At 38.4% G+C, this 10,210-nt stretch overlaps 1 protein-coding gene and 1 pseudogene across 8 annotated transcripts in view; one reads left to right on the top strand and one right to left on the bottom strand.

Annotated features, from left to right (window-relative positions):
- Nucleotides 1–310: 310 nt before the first annotated feature.
- On the top strand, nucleotides 311–747 carry LOC102269773 (ubiquitin-conjugating enzyme E2 N-like; annotated as a pseudogene).
- Nucleotides 748–8,142: 7,395 nt separating this feature from the next.
- PPEF1 (protein phosphatase with EF-hand domain 1) overlaps nucleotides 8,143–10,210 on the bottom strand; it is a 158,094-nt gene continuing 156,026 nt past the window's right edge. For 5 of the 8 annotated variants that reach the window (XM_070366535.1, XM_070366534.1, XM_070366537.1 and 2 more), the window contains 2 exons: nucleotides 9,996–10,080; nucleotides 8,145–8,800 (listed from right to left, as the gene is read on the bottom strand). In XM_070366535.1, coding sequence (XP_070222636.1) covers nucleotides 8,592–8,800; nucleotides 9,996–10,080 — 294 coding nt within the window. In that variant the 3' untranslated portion in view covers nucleotides 8,145–8,591. Of the gene's footprint in view, nucleotides 8,801–9,995; nucleotides 10,081–10,210 lie in introns of all 8 variants that reach the window. The other 3 variants (XM_070366540.1, XM_070366541.1, XM_070366542.1) reach the window with 3 other exon arrangements.

Here is a 10,210-nt window from a genome sequence, read left to right as displayed (position 1 = left end):
GAATAGGTGCAACCCCAAACAATTGCTCCTTTGCATATGACCACCATAAACATTACTTTTGGGTTACACACAGATTTTTAGAGACTAGGTGAATTCGCAAATACAGAATCTGCAAATAATAAGGATCCGTTGTGCATCTGCTGTATCTTTATATTTCCAGAGTTGGAAAGGATATTTTTGGTTTTTGACAAGATGCAAAAAGCACAAATTATAAAGGAAAAGACTGACAAACTGGATAAATTAAAATAAAATAAATTGAAATTTAAAACTTTTGCTTCAAGACCAGAGGCCGAACTCGGGATCTGACAAGATGGCTAGGCTGCCCTGCAGGGTTATCAAGGAAACCTAGAGTCTGCTGGCAGAACCAGTTTCCGGCATTAAAGCAGAACTAGATGAGAGTAACGCCCATTATTTTCACGTGCTTGTTGCCAGGATTCCGCTTTTGAGGGAGGGAGTTTTCAACTTGAACTATTCCTTCCAGAAGACTACCCAATGGTAGCTCCTAAAGTACGATTCATGACCAAAATTTATCATCCTAATGTAGACAAGTTGGGAAGAGTAAGTTTAGATATTTTGAATAAGCGGTCCCTAGTACTGAAGATCTGAACAGTTCTGCCATATATCCAGGCTTTGTTCAATGCTCCCAATCCAGATGATTCATTAGCAAATGATGTAGTAGAGCAGTGGAAGACCAATGAAGCCCAAGCCACAGATACAGCTAGAGAGCATGGCCTATATATGCCATGAATATGGCATGAATAATATTTACATTGACCCAGTCACCAAGTGTTCTAAGACTTTCTCCTTTTTTGTTTGCATTTAATGAATACAGTCTTACAAACACTGCAGAATAAAATTCTAGAAAGCTTCAGTCCTTTGGTGATTAAATGCACATTAGCAAATCTATGTCTTGTCCTGATTCACTGTTGTGAAACATCAGCAGAGGCTAGAAGTATCATCAAAACTGTTGACAAACTTTTACAAGGGCCCCACTCTGCTTTTATTTATTTCCTCCATCATGGTTTAAGTATAAAGCACCGGAAATGAAGGAAGTTGTCAGGGTTAGCTGCAGGGGTTTGGGTATTTTTATTATTTTTTTGTGTGGGGAGGTAGTTTTAATTTTATGGGCTCCTTTCCTCACTTTTATGGTGATCTAATTGCACTGGTTAAAGCAGCTAACCAGTTCTTTAGATATATGCTCTCTATCCAAATCTAACTTTATTCAGATGATGTAGATAGACAAACTTGATTGTTTCAATCAAAATGGGAACATTAAACAAACATCACAGCCCTCACTCTGCTGTCAAGTGTAGAATCCTCTTCAAGAAAAAGCTTGTAACCATTTTGGATGGCTTTTCTGAAAACTTCTGTAAATCTTACTTTTTAGTAAAATATTTTTTGTTATTCTACTTATACTACTTTTGCCTTTGTACAGTTTATTGTGTATTTCATGGTTACAGTGTGATAATTCTATTTAAAAACTGATGGAACATTCTACAAAATAAAGGAAAACTTTTGCTTGAAGACATATCAATATATCAGAAAGTGAAAAATCAAGTCACAGACTGGACTAAGTTATCTGCTTCCCAAATTTAGAACACAGGATTAGTACCGCTCAATCAGCAATGTATAAAGTGTATTCAAGACACTTCTCAGAGCATATTATTTTGATGTCACTACACCAAATGTTTATCAAAAGCTTGAATCAGATAAAGAGTACTTCTGGAGGATTCCCTGAAGGAAGTGCAGATCACCCACCCCTCTAGACTGGTAATTACAAACTCAAAGGACTAGAGAAGCCAAGAAAATAACAAAATTAAATGAATGTAAATATGTGACCCATGGAGGTCACAGGCACATCTAAGGAACAGTTATTCACTCCACAGAACACTTTTGAAGGTTGATTTTTGCAATCAGATTGAAACAGAATGGGACCTTCTGGTCCTTGCCCCCCATGTCCTCTGCCTGCTTTTTGTTCATGGAAAAACTTTAGCCAAGGACTAAGTTTAATCAGAGAAATGAGAACATTTGAATGAAATGTTGTTCTCTTCTGAAAACAGTCAAAGGAGATCAAATAATAATAATGTATCTCTTTCAATTCTGGTTTCCTTGGTGTGTATGCCCAGGAGTGGGATTGCTGGGTCATAAGGCAGTTCTATTTCCAGTTTTTTAAGGAATCTCCACACTGTTCTCCATAATGGCTGTACTAGTTTGCATTCCCACCAACAGTTAAGAGGGTTCCCTTTTCCCCACACCCTCTCCAGCATTTATTGCTTATAGACTTTCGGATCACAGCCATTCTGACTGGCGTGAAATGGTACCTCATTGTGGTTTTGATTTGCATTTGTCTGATACTGAGTGATGTTGCGCATCTTTTCATATGTTTGTTAGCCATCTGTATGTCTTCTTTGGAGAAATGTCTATTTAGTTCTTTGGCCCATTTTTTGATTGGGTCATTTATTTTTCTGAAATTGAGCTGCAGGAGTTGCTTGTATATTTTTGAGATTAGTTGTTTGTCAGGTGCTTCCTTTGCTATTATTTTCTCCCATTCTGAAGGCTGTCTTTTCACCTTGCTTAGTTTCCTTTGTTGTGCAGAAGCTTTTAAGTTTAATTAGGTCCCATTTGTTTATTTTTGCTTTTATTTCCAATATTCTGGGAGGTGGGTCATAGAGGATCCTGCTGTGATGTATGTCAGAGAGTGTTTTGCCTATGTTCTCCTCCAGGAGTTTTATAGTTTCTGGTCTTATGTTTAGATCTTTAATCCAGAATTGAAAGAGACACGTGTACCCCAATGTTCATCGCAGCACTGTTTATAATAGCCAGGACATGGAAGCAACCTAGATGTCCATCAGCAGATGAATGGATAAGAAAGCTGTGGTACATATATACAATGGAGTATTACTCAGCCATTAAAAAGAATACATTTGAATCAGTTCTAATGAGGTGGATGAAACTGGAGCCTATTATACAGAGTGAAGTAAGCCACAAAGAAAAACACCAATACAGTATACCAATGCATATATATGGAATTTAGAAAGATGGTAACAATAACCCTGTATGCGAGACAGCAAAAGAGACACTGATGTATAGAACAGTCTTTTGGACTCTGTGGGAGAGGGAGAGGGTGGGATGATTTGGGAGAATGGCATTGAAACATGTATAATATCATATATGAAACAAATCGCCAGTCCAAGCTCGATGCATGATACTGGTTGCTTGGGGCTGGTGCACTGGGATGACCCAGAGGGATGGTATGGGGAGGGAGGAGGGAGGGGGTTTGGGATGGGGAACATGTGTATACCTGTGGTGGATTCATGCTGATGTATGGCAAAACCAATACAATATTGTAAAGTAATTAATCTCCAATTAAAATAAATAAATTTATATTAAAAAAAGAAAAACAAAAATGAAACCAAAATCTTCATAATCAACTGAATTCCCATTGTGAACACTTAAAATATAAAATTATCAAAATAATACATAAAATAATTTATGAAAATAAAAATTAATAAATAAAATAATAATAATAATGTAGTGATTAAGCATAGTCAAGGACCTTTAGTTCTTTCTCAAGGCCTATAGATAATATTCAGAGCCATATCCTGTCAGGTGTCTTATAGATACTGAAACCCCAGGTAGAGATGTTAACTACATGATGACCAGACTGTACCCATGACATAAGGGGCCACAATTCTGAGAACTGGCCTTAAAGAAATGGAAACAAACTGAGCCTGGAAATGAAGGTCAACTGTACTTAAAATAATGGAGATGACACTGGTTAAACCACTGATGACCAATTTGAGGTGATGGAATTCCAGTTGAGATATTTCAAATCCTAAAAGATGATGCTGTGAAAGTGTTGCACTCAATATGCCAGCAAATCTGGAAAACTCAGCAGTGGCCACAGGACTGGAAAAGGTCAGTTTTTATTCCAATCCCAAAGAAAGGCAATGCCAAAGAATGCTCAAACTATTGCACAATTGCACTCATCTCACATGCTAGCAAAGTAATGCTTAAAATTCTCCAAGCCAGGCTTCAACAGTACATGAACCATGAACTTCCAGATGCTCAAGCTGGATTTAGAAAAGGCAGAGGAACCAGAGATCAAATTGCCAACATCCTCTGGATCATCAAAACAGCAAGAGGGTTCCAGAAAAACATCTATTTTTGCCATCTAGTTTTACTTTATTGACTACACCAAAGCCTCTGACTGTGTGGATCACAACAAACTGCAGAAAATTCTTAGAGAGATGGGAATACCAGACCACTTGACCTGCCTCCTAAGAAATCTGTACGCAGGTCAAGAAGCAATAGTTAGAACTGGACATGAAACAACAGACTGGTTTCAAATAAAGAAAGGAGCATGTCAAGGCTGTATATTGTCACCCTGCTTATTTAACTTATATGCAGAGTACATCATGTGAAATACCAGGCTGGATGAAGCACAAGCTGGAATCAAGATTGCTGGGAGAAATATCAATAACCTCAGATATGCAGATGACACCACCCTTATGGCAGAAAGTGAAGAAGAACTAAAGAGCCTCTTGATCAAAGTGAAAAAGAGGAGAGTGAAAAAGTTGGCTTAAAACTCAACATTCAGAAAACTAAGATCATGGCATCCGGTCCCATGACGTCATGGAGAAACAGTGAGAGACTTTATTTTGGGGGGCTCTGAAATCACTGCAGATGGTGACTGCAGCCATGAAATTAAAAGATGCTTGCTCCTTGGAAGAAAAGCTATGACCAACCTAGATAGCATATTAAAAAGCAGAGACATTACTTTACCAACAAAGGTCTGTCTAGTCAAAGCTATGGTTTTTCCAGTAGTCATGTATGGATGTAAGAGTTGGACCATAAGGAAAGCTGAGCACCAAAGAACTGATACTTTTGAAGTGTGTTGTTGGAGAAGACTCTTGAGAGTCCCTTGGACTGCAAGGCGATCCAACTGGTCAATCCTAAAGGAAATCAGTCCTGAATATTCATGGAAGGACTAATGCTGAAGCTGAAACTCAATACTTTGGCCACCTTATGTGAATAAATGACTCATTTGAAAAGACCCCGATGCTGGGAAAGATCGAAGGTGGGAGGAGAAGGGGATGACAGAGGATGAGATGGTTGGATGGCATCACCGATGTGATGGACATGAGTTTGAGTAGGCTCTGGGAGTTGGTGATGGACAGGGAAGCCTGGCGTGCTGCAGTCCATGGCGTCACAGAGTTGGACACGATTGAGTGACTGAACTGAATTGACCAATTTGAAGATGACTGTAAGAGCTGACTATTCTGTTTCTTCATGAACCCTTCCTCTGTCTATCAAAGCTCTTACCCGCTGCTTGTTGGGGGCGGGGGGGTGGGCGGTGGTGGTGAGCTGGCCTTTGGATAGATGTCCACCCCCACGTCCTGCCCCCCACCCTAGTTGCCAGCACCTGAAATAAAGCAAACTTTCCTTTCCACCAACCCCGCCTGTTTATCGGCTTTTGAGAGGCGAGCAGCTGGACCCCACCTTTTGGTAACAAGATGACCACTTTAAAATCATGTATTTAAATTAACCAAACTAAGACACCCAAACCACATTTTTCCAATTTCTATTAAAATATAATTTTATGGATTCTAATATATTGTGAATATAACAGTCTACACTGAGGAAATTCAAAAATAAAGATCATGAAACATGTAAAAAAACAAACCAAAAAAAACCCCACAGAGGATTAGCACCATGAAGGGTTTTAGAAATCAATAAGAAAAAGATAAACAGATATTAGAAACACAAGCAAAGGATAAGAACAAGCATTTTCTTAGAAGAAAACAGACTAACCAACTAACTAATGAAAAGATGCTCAATTTCATTTGTAATTAAGAAATATAAATTTAAAATGAGAAATTTCACAACTCTATATTAATTGTATAACATATATACACACATACTTTGTAAAACTGAATTTTAGTTAAGCACAACTCTTCTCAAGCATAAGTTTGTGACATTAAATGATAATGTTTAGTAAAATCAAAGTACATTTTTTAGGTAAAATTTCCAACAAAGGCATACAATTAATCCCAGAGATTAGAAGCCCAAGGGAGAAAATGAAAGCTGTAGAAAGAAACCCAAGAATAAATAACCAAATGACATTCAGGAAGCAACAAAAAAAGACTCATCTGGTACTGCCAGAGATTGGATATTTCTTAAAACAACTATTCCAGGATAAGCAGTGGATTTTCATGTGAGATAATGCAGCAGAAGCTCAGCACACGTCAGCTTATACACAGTCAGAGTACTCGTTTTTTTTTTTTTTTTCAAAAATTATTTTTCCGGAACCACTCTCAGTACCAAATTCTGTATCAATCAGAGTTCAAACAGAGGCCAAACCAGTGAGGGAGGTGGGGAGAGGGGTGTGTGTGTGTAGACGTGGTTTATACAAATGTGGAAGCTGGTTAAGCAGGCTCTGTAGGGCTGTCGACAACATACCTGATTCTGGAGCTCGATGTCCACAGGGTAGGCAGGCAGGGCAGATCTGGAGCAGGCTCAAACCCACACGCACAAGCTGGCACCTCACAAGAACTTGGCATCCTGAGGAAGCCAGGGCCCTCCATCATGGCGCTAAACATACACTGGGCCTGAGGAACTTCATCACGGACCTAAACACACACCTGGCCCAGAAATTGCATCATGGCATTGAACACACACACCTGGCCCAGGTGCTCATCCTGCAGCTAAACCCACACAGTGGTCCCAGGAATAAGAGCAGCTGACATGGGATCCCAGGGAATACAGCAATTGCAGGCCTAGCTGCCGCTTCACACCAAGGTCAATCAGCAGTTCAGCAATAGCGTATAGGAGCTACACCATGGCTGCCACTTCTCTTTGCCTTCCAAATCTCTTAAGAATCTCCACCATGGTCCACCTTAAACAGAAACATGCAAGAAAGGGAATTCTGAGAACTGTAGTTCAGCCTAGCCAAATTGACACATTCTTTAATGGTTATGTGTCTCTTCAGATTCCCCTATTGCTCTTGAGTTAGCTGTAGCAAATTCTTTTTTTCCCTAGGAAAATTATGCATCATGATCAGAAAATGTAGTATCTTTGTTATTGATTGCTTAGTGTTTGATATATGTTTTGTGGTCTAATACATGACCAGTTTTTATAAATGTTCCATATGAGCTTGAAAATAATGTGTATTCTCTAAAACTGATTGCAGAATACATATACACATACATGATCAGGTAAATTAATTAGGTTGTCCAATCTTCTATACACAAGTTTTTTATGTAAGTGATCAATTACTGACAGATGTATATTAAAAATCTCCCTCTATCAATTTCTCCCAGCAGTTACGTCAATTTTTACACTATCACTTTTAAAACTCTACGTTTTTAGATGCATAATTTTATAACTATTATATCTTCCTGGTGAATCATTCCTTTTAGCATTCAGTAGTGACCTTTTGGGAGAGGAAATGGCAACCCACTCCAGTATTCTTGCCTGGGAAATACCATGGACAGAGGAGCCTGGTGGGTTACAGACCATGGAATCGCAAAGACTTAGACATGTCTGAGCAACTAAGCAACAACAATGACCTTTTTATCCAAATGATATTCTTTTCTAAAGTCTATCCTGTCCAAATGTAATATCACTGAATAAAGCTAATATCACTTAAACCATAGTAATAATACCATAATAGCAATTTAATTATGCTTTTTTTCACCTTGCCTTTGAGGTTTCTTTTACTTACCTGCCAATTCAGCAATGCATTTTTAAAAGATATTTGTTACATGTGATCCATTATTTCTGGTGTGTGTAGCAAGCAGGCATATTGATATTTAATCTGGCATATTGATAGATCCTGAAGTTCCCAAACTTAGAGAAAAATGAAACATGCACTCACCTTTAGTAGAAATCTCTTATGTTTGATATGCAATCAGAATGGCAGAATAAACTACACAATGTATACACAACCAAGCCCCATCTTACCAATGAAGGTGTCAAACTGTATTAATTATAGGGTTCCATCTGGATGTATTCACTTTTTATCTCCAATAGACAAGAAAAATTATGCTTTTTCAAACAATACACTCCAACACCCTCCCCCCAAGATTCTGATATGGCCCCCATCCCTGAAGTGTGGTTCTCCCACAACAGAAAATCACTGGTTTATGGTATCTCCAAAGAAGATTACAGTTTAAAGATGGAAACACTTTATTCCATTAATAGTTTTGTATTCCTCCTCCCAGCCCTCAGCCACTCACAGATGCTGTACTTTCCTCTGGTGTTCTGTGGGTTCTTTTCAATATGTTTCCAAACTGCTCAGGTCTCCTGGTCAGGTGGCATCCAAGAGACCAACACTAGGCTTAAATTCAGTTTCTACCCGACAATGTGGGACTCCCACTACTGGAGTCAAATTCTATAAGCTGACATTTAACCTAGTCTTACCAATAACAGCTTACTAGGGACTTACAATACCCACATTATACATCTACTTATGGCATAAATTGGGGTCTACTTCTGTCTACTGTTGAGTATGGATTTCAAGGGTCATGGTAAGGACTGTGTCAGAGATTTGGGCCAACTATTTCAAGGAGGGAAAGCCCTAATTCTTGTTATGCAAGCTTGGTGTCTGATTTGTTCAACTGGTCAAATTTATGCACTACATAGAAAGCCTTTAAAAACTCATTAAAGTCAATGCTTCCATCTTTGTTTAAGTCCATCCTTTCGGCGAGCTCATCAAACTGGGAATCATCAATATGGACACTGTAGTGACTTTTGAAAAGTTTCCACATGCTACGAAATTCTTCCATGGAGATCAGGCCTGAAAGAATATAGAAGGCTGTGAATAGTCATTTTTAAGACCCATCCTAGGGAGGGGTGGGGTTTCCCAGGGGGCCCAGTGGTAATGAATCCGCCTGCAATACAGGACACATGAGTTCGATCCCTGAGTCAGGAAGATCCCCTGGAGAAGGAGATGACAACTCACTCCAGTATTCTTGCATGGGAAATCCCATGGACAGAGGACCCTGGCAGGCAACAGTCCATGGGGCAGCAAAAGAGTCGGACATGACTTATCAACTAAATAACAACAAAAATGCCTGGCCGTTGAGAAACTGAAGGAAATGGAAAAGTAAGATTGTAAATGAAAGAAACAATATGTCAGTTTAAATTACCAAGTGATCCTGAGATTTTTTTTTAATTTATTAGTATTTTTTTACTTTACAATATTGTATTGGTTTTGCCATACATTAACATGCATCCGCCATTATTCTAAAGCTGGAATGAGTAAACAGTGAACCAAAGGTGGGGGAGGGGACTGCAGACTGTGGTACTAATACATGTAATGTAGAAATTACAAGATCTAAAACCTAAGGGCGAGGGACACGAAGGATGGTAGAGAGGAGAGCTACATCAAAGGAAAGGGAGAATTAGCCCTGAGACTCAATAAGAGGATTGTAAACAATGGCTCCACCATTTTCTATAGGCAGTAACTTACTTTTGTGTTTTGATTAGTGATTTTTTGGTATTTAATGCTCTCTGCAGTTGGGGATTATTTGATGATATTTTTTAAAGCTTCAAGATTATCTGATGATATTTTTTAAAGCTTGAAAATAAATAATTGTGCATCAAACCTAAGCAGAAAGAGTTTTCATAGTCCTCAGTCCAAAAAACAGAATCAGAACTCTAGGAATGATTTTTATTGCCAGAAATAATTATGATTTTTAAATGGACAGTTAATTCTTTTTCCATCTGTGCTGGTGATTTATAAAAGGAGCTGGTCTTATCTGACTAATGGATACATAAGCCTGTACCATATGGATTTGAATAGAGAGTTTGTGGCCAAACTAAAAAAAACAGTAATATTAAACATGAGTTTATCCCCATGCTCTCCTCTCTTCCCTGAGTTAAATCAAGTTTGGATGAAGAATGCATTAGATGAAAACAGAGTTCTGGTTTCAAATAAACAGACTAGCCTTTGCTTTCTACTGCTACTGAACCAATCGAAGCAAATTTACCTGAGTGATCAGAGTCAATGATATTAAAGATGATTTGCAGGTCAGATCGGTATCTGTACACTGTTTCAATTAGAGAAGACTGAACCTAAAATAAAGATTGTCTAAATGTTAAAACATACAGAATAGCAGATCAATTTTAGTAAAAGTAACAAACACACAACATGGTCACCAATTCAGAGTATGTGATTTAGATAGAAATTTGAGAAGGCAAGCCT

Source organism: Bos mutus, chromosome X (genome assembly GCF_027580195.1).
Source record: "Bos mutus isolate GX-2022 chromosome X, NWIPB_WYAK_1.1, whole genome shotgun sequence".
NCBI lineage: Eukaryota > Metazoa > Chordata > Mammalia > Artiodactyla > Bovidae > Bos > Bos mutus.
This window is presented reverse-complemented; position numbering and strand designations above follow the sequence as displayed.